We start from the raw sequence: 20,365 nt of genomic DNA, 5'->3' as shown, positions 1-20,365 counted from the left end.
TAATATGAGTTTTCCAAAAGATGGAGGAAATTTCATCAAGAATTAATAGTCTTAGGATGTGGGAAGACACATGAAAATTTCAGGGGACTCTTTTGTATGAAGATGAAAAAGAGGGTATATTTTCAGTTCTGTGTCAGTATTCCCTGTTAAGACAAGAGGGGTTGTTCTGATGGTAAGCAACCTCCACTTCCAACCAAGAGGTTGTGAGTTCGAGTCTACCCAAGAGCAAGGTGGGAAGTTCTTGGAGGGAAGGATGCCGAGGGTCTATTTGGAAACAGCCTCTCTACCCCAGGGTAGGGGTAAGGTCTGCGTACACACTACCCTCCCCAGACCCTAATAAGTGGGATTATACTGGGTTGTTGTTGTTGTGACAGTATTCCCTGTCCAAGTTTGATATACAACTCATCAATGATGTTTTGGTGGTGAAGAACCATAATTTGGCTATTTATTTGTCTAAGGAAAAGTGTATATATATAATTAATTTTGCAGCTTTGACCAAAAGCTTAAGACAAGTTCTTCAATATTTTACACAAATTATTCGTCAATGATAAAATGGGCATTTTTTTTTTTGGATAACCAAGAAATTTCGAAGGGCTAATTGACGCATAGCACAAAAACCCGATGAATAATGAGCGTCCCTACTCTTTTCCACTTAAATATAATGCTTTGGTCCTTTAAAGAGTTCAAAATTGTGACATGCGCCAAACTCATCGCACGTTGCACTCTTACCATGAGCTCGATTAGCATATTGAAATATTTTAACATCAAAGTAAGATACCAATTCCTTAATTACATACATTTTGCAACAGTTCCAAAGACATGCTTTTCCATCTATTTTCTGGCTCTTACCTATTACTCTTTTGGTTTTTATGATTTCATCTGCTGTCTCTTTTCATCTTCTCGAGCCTAAGATCTATCGGAAACAACCTCTATACTCCCTCAAGATCGGAGTAAGGTCTACATACACACTACCCTCCTCAGACCCCACTTGTGAGATTTCACTGGATTGTTGATGTTGTCATTCCAAAGGCAGCTAGAAACAACGACGATGACCCAGTGTATTCCCACAAGTGGGGTTTAGGAGGGTGAGATGTAAGTAGCCTTACCCCTACCCTAGACGTAGTGAAATGATCCTATCAATGTGGCAACCAAGCAAAGCAAAACATGTTAGAAAATTTGTTAACTTAGAATCACTTTAAAACACTGATTTTGATGTACAACATATTAGTAACAAGCTACCATCAGAGAAAAAGTACAAAAGCAAGATAACAGAGGAGAAATCTGCAGATCCAAATACCAGCAATGGCAAATAAACCTATCAAATGAGACAAACTTCTGTTTTCACCTTCTACTTCAGAATGGTGTAATGATTGGAATAGCTGCATTTATGAACTCACAAGTTTGACAAAACTTAATTTAACAAAGTCAAGAGAAAAAATGATTAAAAAACTAATGGAATGCAAAATAGCCGGGCTCCGTAAGCAGCCCCATTGCCTCGTGCAAATATGGCATATAATTTACCATGTCACAAAATCTCTGTCTAATGAACACACCTTGGAAAAGTATACAACTCATATAAAATCACCTGTTCTTGATCGTTACAGCGATGAAAACTGCAATATAGTTGCTCTACTTCACTGGGCATAAATGGAGAAGGCCATTGCCAGGAAAAGTGAGTTTGAGCATATTCCATCTGCGCGGTTACATCACTCCTCCAAGCAAAGAGTTGAGCTTCACTGGAGCAGATTTTTGCAGGCTTCAATATCAGGTGCCTGTGAATCTAATACTCCTTGACCCGTAGGGCTAGAGGTAATAACTCTGGTGATGGCTACAAACAAGTCCTTCTGGTATAGATCATCTGTTACCTTCTTCAGGATCTCATGCACCAACTTGAAGTCTACCGCCCCTGTCAAAACTAGCTTTGCAACTATCTCCCCGAAATTTGCTGGTGCTTTTGGTAAATCCATTGCAAGATCATCCAACAGAGAAGCAAAGTTCACGCATCCAGTGGCTAAGTCTATAGCAGTAAAAACCTTCTTAGCAAACAAGTATTCAAGAAGTTGTGCAACTGGTTCGACACGTGGAGGGCTTTTGTCCAATCCTAGTGATATGGTTTCTTTGACAACCTCGGGGTAGAAGTCAGGGGATTTGAGTTCCACAATGCACTGCAAAGCTTCATCCAAAAGCCGAACATTAAAATATTCCTCCAAAAGAGAAACTGTTTTTCTCTTCAGTTCTTCTGGATTTGACCTTGCAGCTGGAGCCTGATGTTTCTCAGCAACAGGGGAAACAGTAATAGCTGGAGACGGCCTAACCGGTCCAGGAACTTGTGATACAGGCTCCATTGCAGAGGCATAGCCTGATGGCCGGACTGGAGGTCCACCACTGCCTTGCAAGAGGGCGCTACTCCGGCCACTAATGACGCCACCGCTCCCCTGAGGCAGCTGTCTTGTGTTCAAGGAGGGCAACTTGCCGATCAATGGTGGCTGAACACCTCTTGGCATCGACCGTGACCTTTGAACCTCCCAGTTGTCATTATCCATTCCCGGCATCCCAGGCATCTTCCTTACACCCGGCATTCCTGGCATCATACCACCAGTGCCAGGTCGGAAGCCACCAGCGCCCAAATTTCCTTGAGCACCTGAAGGAATGGCACGAGCATTTCTAATGCTTGCTGTAGCACCAGGACGCAACCCCATAGACTTTTCTGCTTCCGAGTGAATCTCATTGATGGTTTTGGCTTTCACCTGTAAGAAAAGAAGTTAATAATACATCATGAGAAAGAAGTGTAGAACTTCACCAGTCAACTACTGCATAAACAAATGGAGTATCACCTCTTCCCGCCTAGGGACCCAGTTATTGGCACGTAAATCCAGCACATCACGCACCATAAACCTTAGTCGTGATACCAGCTGGGGGTTTGTAGATAATTCCTTCAGTCGGTTAAAATAAATATCATTGATGTGCCTTGATTTTTGCTTCTCATCAAGCTGCTTACCGATGGTGTTGAAGAACTGACATATAGCTTCAACGTTCTCTTCTTCCGGACAGCTTTTGGGATCTTGTCCTAATAGTTCCTGTTAACAAGAGATCAGGAAGAAAAACTTTCCCACATAATTGATATGTTGAAGGGATTAAAGAGAGCAGGGAGCAAGAAGAATAAGTTAATACAAAACGATCAACAACCTGAACGATGTGATGAACAATCTTTTCAGGAACCATCTTCTGCTTCAAAAGCTCCCCAATAAGACGAATATTTCCAAGAGTGCGCAATTTGATCAATCTTTCTTTGTCTTTGCGTTCTGACTCCTGCTCTGGAGCAGTCATTTGTCTCACTTCTTCCCTCAGTTGGTCAGCACCTTCAAATGCCTCTTGGCAATTATTCAAAAGAACTCGCTTAAACGTGATTTCTCTTCCGCCAGGTTCATCAGATGGAAATGGAGGAAGCTTCTCATTGAGATCAGAACACAGCTGTGCATACATCGGGCAAAAGGTGGGTTCCAATACGGCTTTGTCAAATATCAAGGAGATCACACCCTGGAATATAGAGAAGAGAATACACATCAGTTATCCGAGACATACGAGGGAAAACGAGACAATAGAGAGAAGCATGGGCATCTGAGAGCTAGGAGGACCTTTAGAATGTCAGCACTTGTTATCCCTGAATCTATTAGTTGACCTTTGAGAAGATCAAATTTCTCTGGGGTCAACTTGTTGAGTATTCTGCAAGATCAATATAATAGTTACACCAAATCATGAACAGAATTTGCAATACTATGATCAACATCTGAAACCAAGAACGTTATGAATACTAACACTACGACCAAAGCAATATTGCAACATTTTTTTATAAGTAAAAACATCGCAACCTTATTTTATTAGCAGTAAGTAGTTCCACAGGCTAGTGATGGTTTATACAAATATGGTAATGTGGTCTAAGTAGCAACGATATCCTTGCATCTGAGAAAAGGTCGGAAAGAAGAGCAAAACACAGTTTCCCTACTGTCAAGATGAGGCAAAAAAATAGATACAAATTACAACATGGAACATTGTTAAGAGCATTAATAAGAGCTTCAAGAAAGATTACCCCTTGACTGTTTTCAACACACGATCTTTGTCAGAAAGTGTGCCCCTTCGGACTGACCATGGCACCTCCGCTTTTATCAGTGTAGGAGCAGGACCTCCCTGGTGAAAAAACAATTGAAGGATTTCGGAGATCAGATGTAAATAGATAGTTCACCATCTAAGTTGTGTTGATTTGAACTTCGAAAAGACAATAGAAGAAATCATTGCAAGGAATAAGCTTAACAACAAAAACAACAGAGAGAGAGACATTATGCAACAGAAAAAGAGATACAGTATCTCTTAGGTTATTCTAATTGATGTTCCAAATATGTCAATGAGAAAATACAACTACTCCCTCCGTTCACTTTTAATTGTCCACTTTTGACTTTGCACTCCCTTTAAGAAAAAAGAAATGAAGTGTGTATGTTACAAGTTTACCCATGATAATGATTAACATTTTAAAAATCTTGAGAAATGATTTGAGAAATGAGTAGTTAATTATAAGGTAAAACAGTAAAAAAAATTGTCTTGATAGTATAGTGGACAAGTAAAAGTGAAAATGTATTTTTAGTATAGTGTACAAGTAAAAGTGAACAAGGGAGTATGTACTAGTACACCTATTTATTACATGTAACAAAGTGCAAAGCAGTCCATGCTCCATAAGGAAATTCCCAAACTACCATGAGCAAGGGATGCGATAATCAAGTCCTCTGTCCATCCCAATTTATGTGGCAGTGTTTCGACTCGGCACGGAGTTTAATAAAAAAAGGAAGTCTTCTGAAACTTGTGGTCTAAATAAACCATAATATTTGTGTGGTTGTAAACTAATTCATTAAGGGAAAAGATGGAATTATAAAGATAAATTGTTTCTAAATAAGGAAATGTGACATTCTTTTTGGGACTGACTACAAAGAAAAGAGTGCCATATAAATTGGGACGAAGGGAGTATATTATTCTTCATTAGGATGTCTTTTATTTTGATGCCGAAGGCTTTTAAGGAAGCACGGAAAACTGAACTTGCCTTTGGCAGCACAAAAGCAGGAATACATAAACAGAAGTTCTTTAAATCAGTAATAACGTTCTCCAAAATGCGCAATTTCAGAAAACCTATCGTGAGGAAATGAATTACCCCTTGGTTGGCAGATATGTGAGCTCTTCCAAACTGTGAACTGAGCTGCTCTTGCCGATTATACTGGTTTGCTTCTTGCTGTCTAGAGTCAAATCGGCCACCAAATTCCCTGTTTTCTCGAAGTGCTTCCCATGACCTTTCTTCTATGGGGGCAGATTGTGTTGACCTATTACGCCAGTCACGATTGTCTGGTTCAGAATAACGACCCTGAGACTGAACCTGCACCTACAGAATGATAAATTACATTGGACAATCAGGCAACAGAGAGTGAACACCGCAAGAAAGTGACATAGAAAATATACAAGCGCTAGAGAAAAATAACGAATCAGAGCTATTATTTAGCTTGCAAAATTACTAAAAGCACCAAATATTCCTTTTCCCCCCTTTTTTTCGGTGAGGAAGGAAGAAATGCCAGCATAATAATCAAAAGAGGGAAAATAGAACTTTATATTGAGTCTAATATCAAGTCCTGCAGAAACTCACATTGCTATCCACACGACCTCGAGAGGCATCTTCACCAAACAGTTCAGCTTCAACTTCTTGTTTGATTTGTAGAATAACCTCAGGTAACTGTTGGGTAACCACCTAGAAAACAATAATTACCACAATCAAGGACAAGCATATAAATCATGATATATCCACCATGATATCTTCTTTCATTTCTTTTCTTTTTGGGCAGCTGGAAACGGGAGAGGATCTAAAAGATGGAAAAAAAGACTCAATTCCCGATAACAATCATCGCATCAAAATCCATACATTTAGAAGAAAAGGCCAGTTTTATTTTTTCCATATTTATTTACAGAAAACTAATGACCAATAAACACCATCATTAAACATTTTTCAAACATAGATATTACCTCCCTCAGTTGCAGGAGCTGATCTCGAGTATACCGAACGCGTTCATGGCTCTCAAAACGATCTCCAGTCTACAATGATGAAGGTGAGTTAGGACAAACAGAACCCTGAGAATAGGGAGTTCTTAAAATGAATTTCAAGCAACAAAAAAAATAAAGCATTTTGAACTACCAACACTATTCAACAGACAAAAGGTCCCACTTTGCTTAGTCTTCAGTTCTCAATGTTTCTAACTTTCTACCATACACTCCCGTCTAACAATGCAAAAGCCAAGCAGCATATGTACCACTGTATGAATTCACATTCCAAAGAAAAGCATGCTATAAAGTGATGTACCTCAATGGTGAAATAGCACCTATGAACAGCATGACTAGCTTTTGCATGGCAATAGTTAATAAGACTTCCAATGTCAGTAGGGTTCTTTATGGGCGGCCTGATAATTCTTAAGTGCCCGCCTAAAGCCTACTAATGATTCTCCGTCCATATTTACAGCAGATACACAACTAAAGTGAGCTGCTAAGAATTCGGACGTTAACAAGAATGTATAATTGATATATTATGCACGCAAAACTCTGCCATCGTACCTATAACTATGTACTTATCTTTCTCATTCATACTACATGTATTCCTGCACCAAAAGAAAAAACAAAAAGGGGAAAAACCACTATGCACACCAGTGACAAGATAGTCTGCATCAAGCACTAGGCTACCACGAGTCCAGGAAATCTAAGTCTTCAATTCACTCCAGATATCTTTATCTGGAGACGACCCGTACAACAGCATGTCTACCATTAAAAACATCTGTGTTTTGCTTAGACTTTGATCAGCACAAACCACAGATTTTATAATTCACCATCTCGTATACCAATACAAAATTACAAACATTCACAGCTTTGCTTATAGACTTAACAAACAATAACACATACAGATTCTTTATAGGATGCCACACAAATGTTCTATAACGGGAAGACAAAGAAGCACTCAATCTTTCTATTGAAAAAACCTAAGTTTTATAGACATAATCCATCATTAAAATAGAAATACGTCAATCAATATATTCAAGTCCAACAGCATGCGACTCGATACTCTCTCCCCCCAACCTGAGGGAAACAGAAGTATTCACCAGGCAGCAAACAACAGATATCACCCATATTGTCAAGCAAAATAAATCAGAAAGAGAGCAAGTACAAGCCAAAGACTGTATTTGCAGCCAAAGCATACATAATTCCTAATTTCAGTCAATCAATCAATAAATCAACTATGCTTCAATCCTGAACTAGTTGGAATCAGAAATATGAATCCCTTATATTTACTCCACTCTATTCAGGCCCATTTCATTCCAACACTCAGTTCTCTTAATGTTTCTAACTTGCTACCATCACCATATACTCCCATCTAACAATGCAAAAGCTAATACTCCCTCTATTTCAAAAAGATTGGCACTATTTCCTTATTAGTCTGCTCCAAAAAGATTGGCACCTTTCAATATTTCCTTAATAGGAAGCATTTATAGCCATACAAATGCTATGGCATGTTTCAGACTACAAGTTTCAAAAGTTTTACCGCCACACAAATGATATGGCTTATTTAAGACCACATATATCAAAAGTCTTCCCTTCTTTATTAAAGTTTGTGCCAAGTCAAACTAAGACAATCTTTTTGAAACGTAGGGAGTAGCTTTTAAGATTTCCAGTGTTAGTAGGGTTCTTTATGAGCAGCCCGATAACTCTTAAGTGCCCACCTAAAGCCTACTAATGATTCTCCGTCCATATTTACAGCAGATACACAAATAAAGTGAGCTGCCAAGAATCAGGACGTTAAAAAGAATGTAAAATGGAAAGATTACGTACACAGACACTTCTATTGTAGCTATAACTATAAGGCCATCTTTCTCGCTCAAAGCATTTTCATTTTTGCTTAGACTTTAATCAACACAAACCGGAGACTTTATCAGAAAACCATCCAATTCACCAACATGTGTACCAATACAAACATTCACAACTTTACTTATAGACTCAACAAACACATATAGATTCTTCCATACAATGCCACACAAATTTTATACGACGTAATGACGTAGAAAGATTCAGTTTTTTCATATAAAAAAAGGAAGTAATTTACAGATATAATTGGATAATGCATCAGAGATATAGAAATACGTCAATTCATGTATTCAAGTTCAGTGTGAAGAAAGGCTGTATTTTGCAGACAAAGCAATGCATACATAATTCTCATTTTCAATCAATCAAATATGCCTCAATCCTGAGCTAGTTGGAGTCAGCTATATGACCCCCCGCCCCCCCAAAGTATCTATTCCACTAAGTTCAGGCCCATTTCGTTCCAACACTCAACTACTCGTCTACTAAAACAAATTAAGGGTTCTCTAATGCAGAATCACAAGCTATGTAGGAAAAGATAAGTTTTATCACATGGGAAATAACATAACAGCAACAAAAGGCAGTCAACACATTCAATAAACAAATAAAAAAAGCTAGAAAATATCAAGAAAAAACATACCCACAAAGTAAAAAAGACATCCTATTATCAATCAACAAATCATTCAACTATGCTTCAATCCTAAACAAGTTAGGGTCGGCTATATGAATCCTCAGTATTTTTTCCACCCTATTCAGGTCCATGTCATTCCAACACTCAATAATTAGGTGTTGAAGCAAAATCATAAGCTACAAAGGAAAAGATCACATTTTTCACTAGGGAAATAACAATAAAAGGTAAGTGACCACATGGAATGAACAAACAGAAAAGTTACTATAAATACCAAGAAAAGCACATCCATAAAGTCAAAAAAATCCTAATTTCAATCAATCAATTAACTATGCTTCAATCCACAATATTCCACAATATTGTGGAATATTCATCTAGCTGGGGTCGGATAGATGAATCGACAGTATTTATTCCACAATATTCAGGCTCATTTCATTCCAAAACTCAATAATTTGTCTTAAAATCACAAGCTACATACGAAAAGATTAGATTTTTTACATGGGAAATAGCCAAACAACAATAAAAGGTAAATCACACATTCAATAAGCAAATAAAAAAAGCTAAAGAAACCATAGAAAAAGCAGACACACAAAGCAAAAACACAAGCTTCATTGAAAAAGACAAGATTTTTCTAACAAAATAGCAATAAAAGGCAAATCAACACATCAAAAAACAGCTAAATAAAAGCAAGAAAAAGCAAACCCACAAAGTAAAAAGATCCATAGATCTGAAATATAGAAAAAAAATTCAACCTTGAAAGAACCAACATGTGGTCGAAGAAGATCAGAATTGATAGTAGATGATGAGGTTTCAAAGCGAGGGCCCACAAGCACTCTGCTTCTGTTACCACCACCACCACCTGGTCTCAAACTTATCACCGTCTGATCAGCCTGCATACCTCAATTCTCCACCGTCCGATTAATTCGAACACACAAAAACAAAAACTAGCAAATCTGAAAGAAAACGAATCGAGAAATAGTGATAGATACAGATGTATGTGTATCTATCTATCTAAATAAAGATAGAGATATAAAGATTAGATTTTTGGAGAGAGAGAGAGTGAATTTTTTTAGAGAGAGAGAGAGAGTCTTTTTTTTCCTCTCTCTACTGAGGAAGAGAAGTGGGGAAGGGAAAGAGAGGCGTTTGTGAAGAGGAAGGGAAAAAACCCTTTTGGGATAGGTTTGGTATTACCAGATTTGTTCTATGGGTATTTTTGGTATTATATTGTTTTTGTTAAACCTTTTTATTATAGCAAGTGGGCAAAATACATACTTTACTCATCGAGCTTGTTCCCAAATCACTCTTACACACCTATTAAAGACGGGAATAATATTACACACCAAAACTTTTAAAGGTGTGTCAATTACACATCACTTCGATGTTTGACCACATCTACTTAAAAAGATTGTTATTACACGAGCCAATCAGCATCTGACACGTGTCATAAATCGGAAAAAAAAACTGAAGAAAAAAAAACCCTGTGCCCCACCCCCTCTCCTCATCTTCCTAAAGAAAAAAATACAGAGAAGAAAAAACCCACCCCCTCCTCATCTCCTCAATTCCATCGTCTTATCCACCACCACCATACTACCACCAACCCTTCTACTACAAGTACCTTTTTTCCTAAGTATAGATTTAACTTTTTGCCCGATTTTTAACAAGTTTTAACAATATCCATCACAAATCCTTATACAAATTTCAAAATCAAGCTCAAACTCAAAGCTTCAAACTTGTTAATGGTATTTTTTAAATTTTATCAAAATTAACCACCTAAGTAAATTTTTATTCAACAATAATCACGAATTCAAACTAATTTTCTAGGTTATGGAACACCAAAATTAACAAGACCCGATTAAATTTAATTTCAAGCTTTTCAAAAGGTCAATAATAGTGATTTTTACAAGACCCAATAACTCTTCTTTTCTTCTTCTTTTTCTTTTTTTCTTCTTCTTAGTCATGGAGGTTGGAGAAACGAAACATGAGGGTAGACAAAACTAGGATGGAGGTTGGGGAAAAGGGGGGGTAGAGAACGTTGGAGTGTGGGTTGGGGAAGTAACATGGGTTATTTTTTTCTTTATTTTGGAAAGAAAATAGTTAAAAGGGGGGGGGAATAATTTTAGATGAATTTTGTAGTTTCACGCGCCTCTTTTATGTGTAATATACGCGTGTAACACATGAAAAAAGAGGTGTGTAATTGACACACTTTTAAAAGTTTTGGTGTGTAATACTATTCTCGTGTTTAACAGGTGTATAAGAGGGATTTGAGTATAAGATCAATGGGTAAACTATGTATTTCGCCTAGTAAGGGAGATATTTACTATAATTGCACTATACAAATAGACACCCTTCTTGTTTTGGTTTCGCATCTAATGTTTGATATTTGTTTTAGAGTTTGACTAATTCGTATTCGCATCGAAAAATTTCAATTTGAGAGTAAACCTTTGGTCGGCATGTGGCAACCCGCATTCGCTGCTGGAGCATCTCAAACAATCTACCGACAATCGACGTATTTCGGATAGACCCCAATTCCTTATCGAAAACGGCTCCATTCCTTGAATTTAAACATGAGATTTCTTAGTCAAGGATAAAGAGTTATAGCCTGTTTGGCCAAGCTTATTTTTGGTCAAAAGTGCTTTTTTTTGCCAAAAGTACTTTTGGTCTCAATTTGAGGTGTTTGGCCAAACTTTTGGAAGGAAAAAAAAAGTGCTTTTGAGAAGAAGCAGAAGCAGTTTTGGAGAAGCAGAAAAAAGTAGCTTCTCTTTAAAAGCACTTTTTTTAGAAGCACTTTTGAGAAAAATACATTTAGAAGCAGTTTTTCAAAGCTTGGCCAAACACTAATTGCTGCTCAGAAGTGCTTTTCAAACTAATTAGCCAAACACAAACTGTTTCTCACCAAAAGTACTTTTGAGAAAAGCACTTTTGAAAAAAAAAAACACTTGTCAAAGTTAGCTGATTTTTGCAGCTTGGCCAAACGGGCTATTACTCCCTCCGGTCTATTTTAAGTGATTTTTTTGGCTTTTTTTGTGGTCCTTAATATTTGATTTTTTTAAATATCAATAGGGAATTAATTTATTTTTTTCAAAGTTGCCCTTGGAGTAAAGAGCCTAGGAGTAGTTGTTATATTTCCAATGAACAAATTAAGGTTAATATAATCAATCTTATTGCTACTTATATTAAAAGATAAATTTCTTAATATGTGTGAAAACAACCAAAAAATTAAATAAAATGGATCGGAGGGAGTATTTACCACCCCACTATGACACCACAAACATTTGGTAGTAAATAGACACCTTCAAACGCACATTATTAAAAATAAAAATAATATCAAATATAATAGTTGGACATAAATGCACCTTGACTTGAAAAAAAAACAGAAGATACTAAAGGAGGTGATTTTGAGGAAATTTACTAGGAACTGTTTGCCATGGTTGACTCTTTTGCCCTTGAACTTTGTTTCATGTTTTGTTGTTTTGCCATATGAAGTTTTTTATATTACTTATAGCCCCAAAATGAAGAGGCAAAATGTAAAAAGAAAGTTTAGGCAAATGAAAAAAATTAAACTATTATAAGACACTAGATTCTGATGCTGTTTAAATATATATCAATTATTAGTTTTAATGGGGCAAAAAATCTTTAGTTCAAGACTTGCTTTAACAATTTTATTGTCGTTTTTTAATTTACTGGATATCCATATAATACTTTGATAATTGTACGAATATAATCAAATTTAAGTAAGGGTTATGTGTACTAAAAGTGATATAAAAAGGACAAGAATGCTAACATAACGATGAAAGTAATTCACTCTTTCCACGAGTTTTCTGTATAATTAGTGAAATCTATATAATTTGGTTGTTATGATGCGGATCATATTATATTTGGTTGATCTAAGTTGTGATTGTCTTTTTTCAAGATTGCCGAATATTTTCTTTTTAATTTCTCTTTATTTTATATGTATAACTATACATTAATTTCGATTTCGCTATCAGCAAGGGTTAAATATGATTTATACATAAATGATTGTCATAAGATGCACTAAGGACGACTTTAACATCGAAGATTTAACAAAAGAGAATCATAAACATTGAACACACACATTTGACGATAAAGGCATGATTCACACCTTTTGTAAGAGTATATGTTAAGCGATACATTTATATGGTCTTAATAAAAACACGTGGGAAAATGAAGAAGAAATCTCGGCGCAACAATAAGAGTTATTGTAATATGACCTTATATTTAAAGTTTAATGCATTAGACTGCCCTATTATGAAATAAAATAAAGAATGAAATTAGAGAAACTAATATTTTTAACTCTCATTTCCTTTCCTTCAAATCTTCTAGCCCAAAAAGTCTAATTAATTCAAACCGACATTAAATAAATATCCGATAATACATAATAAGAACATAGTATTGATTTAATAACTCCAAAAATATAACACTTACATCATTTTAATTAGAATTATTTATTGAAAACCCTGCAATTTTTTCTAATTTCTCCATCATCCCCTACTAATACATTAATATTTCCCATCTTGATCATAGCCTTAGCAAAACTCTGTCTAAAGGCATTTCCATTGGCTGCAAATCTTGAAACAATTGGTGCACTTAATTTATCCAAAGCAAGTTCTTGATCAATCTTCAAAACTCCTTTCTTCAACAAAATTTGCTTATAAAATTGATTGTCAACTATAAAAGATGTATTTTGATCCAAGAATGTTGTTGGAACATCATCCAAGGTTGTTGGTGGGGTAGACGTGTTACAAAGTTTGAAAAGTTTTGTAACCAGTTCAGGATCCATTGTGGGGTCAGGTTTTCCGGTACCTCGAAAATTCGAAACCCTAGATTGAAAAAAGAAACAATGTACGACTCCAACTGTATGAGCTCCTAATAATGTCACCATGTCATTTTTATTTAGGCCTAGGGTTTTGAAGAACGCTAAAATTTCTGACACTGAATTATTCGGGCCGGGTAAGTCCACTTCTGAGGCGTTTGACACGTGGCCATCGCGCCTGCCCGTTGGAATAATGTATTTTGGTCCTCCGGCTAAGGCAATTACGTCGCGAGTAGCTAGTGTTATTATGTCCGCACATGAAACAGTTGAAGGACAATTAGCTTCTAATTTTTCCTTAATTTCATCAATTAGTTCATAACCTCGTACTGTGAAATTAGGGTTAGAATCTTTCTCTGAGGTTTGATTGTTGGTTGGATCTGAATCTATCAGTATTGATGCATCACAACCCTGAAATAATAGTTACATTAGTAAAAGATCAGTAGATGACCATAACCAAAATAATTGAAGCTAATAAATCCTAGGAAAGAGTACTCTTTTACTAAGTTGAAATGGTGTAAGCAATATAATGGATGAGTCTAATTTTAGTATACTAATAATGTAAAGAATATTTTTTTACACAATCAGATCATCTAAATGATAAATATAAATAACCATAAAAAAAGTAGAATTAATATCCTACAAAATAAGACGAGTTACCTACTACAACATGTTAAAATATATCGATATAGTACTTCGTTACATAATCAGTTATATAAGTTAAATTCAAGTTCTATAAGTGTACTAAATATATTTACACAATCATGTCATTTATATCCAATAACAGATAAATTTCTATGATAATTGTTACTCTCTCCGTTTTAATTTAGATGTTGTAGTTTGATTTGTCACAAAGTTTAAGAAATAAAATAAAACTTTTGAAACATGTGGGTGCTAAAAGCTTAAGGGACAAAAGCTTAGTGGGTCCATGATAATTGTGTAACCATAAAAGCTTCTCGTTAAGGATAAAGTGGGTAGAATGAAAAGTTAAAGTTAAATTATTTCTAAATATAGAAATGTATCATTCTTTTTGGAATGGACTAGCAAGGAAAGTGTGTCATCTAAATTGAAACAGACGGAGTAATTCATGTTTGAAAAAAATGGTAACTAACATATAGGAGTAATAGATTAAAATGTAGTGATAGTGTAAAAAGTGAGTTAATAACTTAAATCCTACTTGATATATGATTTATCTACTAATTAGGATAGCCCGATGCACAAAACATCACATTCATGCAGCGTGTGGGGAATGACCACATTTCAGGGAATGTGATATAGATACAACAACAATAACAACACAGTATAATCCCACTTAATGGGGTCTGGGGAGGGTAGTGTGTACGCAAACCTTACCCCTACCCTAGGGTAGAGAGACTGTTTCCAAATAGACCCCCGGCATCCTTCCCTTCAAGAACTTCCCACCTTGCTCTTGGGGAGACTCGAACTCACAACCTCTCGGTTGGAAGTGGGAGTTGCTTACCATCAGAGCAACCCCTCTTGTCTTAATACAACTATTAGTACCTGCTCCCACGGCTCGAACCAGTGACTTATAAGTAACACGGAAACAACGTAACTTTACTAAGTACAAGCTGCAAATTAAGTCTAAAGAGAAACAATTTCAAGATTCTTACTCTAACACCACAGTCATGAAAATGCAAGCGAAGTAAAGCTCCTGTAATGGAATGGTCACTTTTGAACTTCTCCTTCACTACACTTTTCACAATATTTTCAGCCGTTGGACAACTAGAACTATAGAAACCAACTTTAAGTTGAGCTGATACAAAATCTTGATTACAAAAGTAACACAAAAACACCAATAACAATGTCACTATCTTCATTTCCTTAAAAATATTGTTGAACCAAATAGCAAATAAAGCAAGAGAGGATCTCACTTATAATTACAGAAAAAAGCAAGTATTAAACCATTTATATAGAGCAAGATTCAAGCTGGTTTTGAACTGATTTTGATTGTTTTTTATGTTTGTTAAGTTTATTATTATGAGAATATACTGCATGAGCCGGCTAAAATAGCAGCCAATAGTACATATTTAAGGTAGCCGGCAATATATAGGCATATATATAGCAGGTTAATTTTTCCTAATCTTAAGTATTGTAGTTTTATATGCACTAACAGTGTAAAAAAAATTATAATATCAGTATAGTTTAATATGTGATTATCTCGTGTTAGCAATTTAATGCTTATCATGGAATTTGCGTTTTTTCCCTTTCTGAGCGGAGCGTCAATTGAAAACAGTCTCTCTACCTTCACTAGGTAAGGTAGTACGGATAAAGTCTGCATACACACTACCCTCCCTAGATCGTGCCTCACCTTCGGGAATATAGTGGTTTTGTTATTGTTGCATGGAATTTACGTATTTCTTTTGGTATAATCTGTATCTAAAACCCATCGGACCGACTAATCAATCTAGTTTTGTACTGTATAGGATCTACTTAAGGAGTAGCGGTCCCTATTTCTTTAACCGTGGTTCAAACCTGAAACATCCGGCTAAGAATAACGGGATCTCATCCATCCCACTGAACTTTTTGCTGGTAGAGTTTGTTTTGTAGCCCATGAGTATAACACTATCACTTAAACTCTTACTACATTGTTAAACTTAGTGCTTAATTTTTAGGCATGTAAAAAATAACTACAACGCAACAACGACTAGGTCTTCGTTTCATTGAACACAATTGGCCATTGGTAAAGGAACAAAGGCTTAGATTCCTTAATTAAGACCTAAATTCTACATTTTTCAGTTGTACATTCCCATGCCAACTTTTTCATTATTAATTTGGGAATCTAATGTACCAAAAAAAGACATTATTTACTAATAACTAGTTATTTTAGTTATGCTATCAAAAATATCCAAAACAATTACCAATAATATATGACGTTCAAAAAATAAAGGCAAAAAAAGATTAATTTAATGAGTATTGTCATGATTTGTTGAAAATAATTAGATGAGGCAATATACAAAATTTAACGAAGTTTGATAGTGAGTTAGACCAGTTTGGGGTCAAAATTCATTACCAATAATGTACTATATTAAAAAAAATCAGACAAATTCAATCGGTATGGTTAGAAATCATTCAAAACTTATAGATTAGACAATATATAAAATTTGAGCAAGATCGGAGGTTATTTGGAATGGTTTGGCATCAAAATTCATAGTTAAAATCGAGTTTAAAAATTCTTCTACGACACATGTATCAAACATATATCACATATGTATCTCACACACATGTATATATGGATATACATGTGATACACACTTTATACATGTATGATACATATGTGATACATGTTTGACCAAAAAGTGTAACTTTCGGTTAAAACGATTTATGTAGTGATGGGTTAAACCTAGTTAATGATAATATATCTAGATGGGAGTTCTGAAAATGCGGCTAACGTTAGACAGATCTAGTGGGGGTTGACGTTAGCATTCATTAAATATTCCAAAAGATATGAGCAATAATGGAGAAATAACTAGCAATAAATAACATTTAAGTAAATAGGAGAAGTGATTCACCCCATAAAAAACGAACTAGATAATTATTCCTCCTCACAATGATGAGTGACAGATAAATCCTAGAACGTTCGAAATATTCTCGGATTTGGTGAAAATGTATGGAATAATAGGAACAAGAATCTTAATAAAAAGATAGTGTTTGTATCTTTATAAGAGAGAAAATATTCTTTATCAGGAGTCTATTCTTATCTAGTGAATGTCACATGCGATTGAACCCGTTAGTTTCCGTCAAGTATTAGACTAAAATCACATTCAATTGAATTGAAGGACAAATATAGCTAGCTGAGTAATTCGAGGTATAAAAATACAATTACGCGATAACTCAGGGACTAAAAATCTATTTTTATCTCAGGTCACCCGTACAACCAGAGACTGCCCAGGGTACAACCAGTGACATGCATGTTTTTTTACACCAACAGTTTTTTTTTCTCATACTATTTTATGCTTTTGAACCGTAACCAAGCTTATAAATATACTAGTCTTATGATATGCGTGTTGTGCGTGCAGTCTATATTAATAGGTATTAATTTTGTTGAAAATTATATAAATATTATTAAAGAATATGAAGCAATCATAAAATAAAAATTATAAGTAAAAATATAAATTTCTAAAGATGATGAATATTGATCCTATAACAATCTCGTGTCTTTTTTGTAAAGAGTATTGCTTTGTTATGAAATCATAAACTCATAATTATTGGTTATGTTTATTGCTTAGATGCTAGACGGAATTGTATGCTTCAGTTGTGATTTATTGTGAAGGCAATTAGAAGAATATTGTACTCTTAAATTTCTAATAATTTTTTTGTAAGAAATTATAATTATGTTACATAGTTTATACCTGAACATCGCGAGTGAATTTTTGGCTAACATCATGATAGAAATCAGATTTATGCCCTTTTTAAACAGTAGTAAAATAATACTTTAAGATTTAAAAACTATATTGACTTGTTTGGATTATAAACATAAAAGTACGTACAATATAAATATTAGAACATTTACATTACAGTTATGCTAATAAACTACATAGGGAATAACTTTTAATTTAAATAAAGGGTAAAGTGAAGGAGCTTTTAAAGGGCCTTCAATGGAAAAACAAAATTATGCCCTAAAAGAATTCCTTCTTTAACTTAAACCTATATTTAGATAGTACAAGTAAAAAAAATATTTTATACATGGTAAACTTTTAATTGCTCTAAAGTTTTAAATACTACGATTTCATATCTAGTCCAAATAAAGAAAACTTTAATAACTAAAATTTTAATTACTTTTTATGTCCTAAATATTAGAAAATAATTAATGACTAATTTTTCTTTAGGAATTTAATTTATTATAAAAATTATTAAAATTAATGTTAATATTCATTTTTTACTTCTCAAATAAAGATATTTTGTTTTGAAATCTTTTAGACTTTTTTGTCTTGTATTGTAGATCAATGAATTTATAAAATATTTTTAATTTAAGGTACTGTTAAAAATAAAAGAAATAGATATTAGAGCTCTTAAAAGGAGGCATACACTCCTTTTTAACCCAGCATTTCGGGTTTCTAACCTATAACTCAACAATAATATAGACAAATTCTTGCGTTTAGTTATTTACCCATTCAATCTAAAGTAAATTTTAATTGATTTTGAAATTTTGAATATTAATATTTCTTGGTTTTAATAAGGAAAGAGTTAATAACAAAAACTTTAGTTGATTTTAAATTCCTATATATTATGAAAATAACTAAATAACTATTTTTCAGTAATTTTTTAAGGTAAAACGGATGAACGACATTTCGCCAAAGGACTTTGTGCTTTTGATATATTTTTAAAAGATAAAAATTATAATTTATTTTTAGATATTTTTGTTTGTAGAATTATTAGTGTTTTTGACTCTTAGCAACTACTTTTCTCTCTTATATTCTTAAATGTTTTCTTATTTAATTATTGTATTTATCGAGTGTAGTTTTTAAATATTATACTAAAAGGTTGACAAATGGAAAAATATTGTTTTAGTAGAAAAGTAGTTTAACTATAACATGGAAATGTATTAGGCTTAAAATTGAAAGCATTCTTCGATAGATCAACATTCATATGTTCAAGTGTTTTAAATTGAGACCATTTGATCGTTTATTCGTGAAACTGGTTGCATTTATTTATAGTTTTGTTACATACTCTAAAAGAAAACAAATTCTATAATATAAATATAAACTGATTTTTAAATTTTATAAATTTGGACTTTTTACACAACTAAATAAGGAAAGATTTATAAGTAAACCATACATTAATTTTCATGTCCTAAATATTAGGAAAATGACTAAAATGACGATTTTGTACAATGTAAACTCTATTTTTAAAGGGTAAAAAAGGCAAACGACATTTCGCTAAAGGTCTTCGTACTTTTAATATAACTAGCTTTAGTGTACGTGTGTTGCACGTGTGCTTAGCGTCAATCAACAAAATATGTGTATATGAAGAACATGTAAATCAAGTTATCAAATGCTAAATTTTAAAATGTCTACATTAAGTTAATATTTTAAAATAAGTAACTTTGTACATAGAAAAATATAGGGAATTGCCATTTATTTAAATGAATACCAAAAGAAAGAAAATTAATTAATGGCAACTCACTTAGAATGTATTTTGTCTTCTAATGTTTCATCGTTATTATTTTTATGTTTGCATTTTTAACAGTTTGACTCTACTACTATATTAAAATTGATTTTATTATAAATTTTGAAAAGAATGACTTATATATTTCGCAAATTAATTATTAAATCGAAGATTTTTTTGGTTAATTAGGACTGTTCTTAACGTTAAAGAGAATATTTTTTGTTGATTCAAATATTAATATTACCTCATCCAAAGTTTTAAATATTTAACTGTATTTATAATTTTATCCAATATGAATTCTACATTCAGTGTGTAATAAAAAATCGCTAGGATATCACTTTTAGACTTTTATGTCAGTACAACCATTAGTGTTTGAATATTACCAACACTTCTCTTTCTTTTATATTCTTAAAATTAAATTATTTTCTTATTTAAGCTTGATACTTAAATTTTTAAAAAATAAAATTGATTGAGTACGTTTGTGATTGCTAGGTATTTGTTTACTCCCAAGTATGATTTAATTACAAAAGTTTAGTTGATAAATTTTAAAATTCTAAATATGAGAAAATAATTCAATGAGTATTTTATTATTTAAAATAAATACTCGTAAATCTTGAAAATGTCCTCCTAAAACTGGGGGAAAAAGAGAGGAAAATAAGGACACATACAGGAAGAAAAGGAAAATAAGGACTACTAAACCTAAATTTTTATAACAAAAAAATACTCGTAAACCCAATATAAAAAAAAATACTTGTGAAATGCTTGGAATTCAATACCCTAAATCTAAATAGAGTTTATATGAAGGACTCCAATTAAATAAAATAATTTTTTAGATCAGATTCCTAAGAGCTAGGGAA

General features: G+C 33.8%; 2 protein-coding genes and 2 non-coding genes across 5 annotated transcripts; all 4 read right to left on the bottom strand.

The window, feature by feature from the left end:
• Window positions 1-1,338: 1,338 nt before the first annotated feature.
• On the bottom strand, window positions 1,339-9,746 carry LOC107777479 (eukaryotic translation initiation factor). Of its 2 annotated transcripts, none has more exons than XM_016597510.2 (9): window positions 9,307-9,746; window positions 6,052-6,120; window positions 5,678-5,779; window positions 5,195-5,419; window positions 4,088-4,185; window positions 3,636-3,723; window positions 3,187-3,537; window positions 2,835-3,077; window positions 1,339-2,747 (listed from the first exon to the last, which is right to left on the bottom strand). In XM_016597510.2, the coding sequence occupies exons 1-9, from the start codon at window positions 9,448-9,450 to the stop codon at window positions 1,734-1,736; spliced, it is 2,334 nt and encodes a 777-aa protein (XP_016452996.1). In that variant the 5' UTR covers window positions 9,451-9,746; the 3' UTR covers window positions 1,339-1,733. The 2 variants fall into 2 exon arrangements, with proteins under 2 accessions (XP_016452996.1, XP_016452997.1); XM_016597511.2 differs by having other exon boundaries at window positions 5,195-5,413; window positions 9,307-9,681.
• On the bottom strand, window positions 6,454-6,559 carry LOC142163701 (small nucleolar RNA snoR103). The gene has a single exon (XR_012694643.1). It is a non-coding gene; the product is annotated as a small nucleolar RNA snoR103 (small nucleolar RNA).
• Window positions 7,740-7,845, bottom strand: LOC142163700 (small nucleolar RNA snoR103). The gene has a single exon (XR_012694642.1). It is a non-coding gene; the product is annotated as a small nucleolar RNA snoR103 (small nucleolar RNA).
• Window positions 9,747-12,868: 3,122 nt separating the features above from the next.
• On the bottom strand, window positions 12,869-15,270 carry LOC107777482 (peroxidase 44-like). The gene is made up of 2 exons (XM_016597514.2): window positions 15,014-15,270; window positions 12,869-13,793 (listed from the first exon to the last, which is right to left on the bottom strand). The coding sequence occupies exons 1-2, from the start codon at window positions 15,218-15,220 to the stop codon at window positions 13,014-13,016; spliced, it is 987 nt and encodes a 328-aa protein (XP_016453000.1). The 5' UTR covers window positions 15,221-15,270; the 3' UTR covers window positions 12,869-13,013.
• Between the last annotated feature and the right edge of the window lie 5,095 nt (window positions 15,271-20,365).

The sequence above is a fragment of the Nicotiana tabacum genome, chromosome 8 (genome assembly GCF_000715075.1).
Source record: "Nicotiana tabacum cultivar K326 chromosome 8, ASM71507v2, whole genome shotgun sequence".
NCBI classification, from domain to species: Eukaryota; Viridiplantae; Streptophyta; class Magnoliopsida; order Solanales; family Solanaceae; genus Nicotiana; species Nicotiana tabacum.
This window is presented reverse-complemented; position numbering and strand designations above follow the sequence as displayed.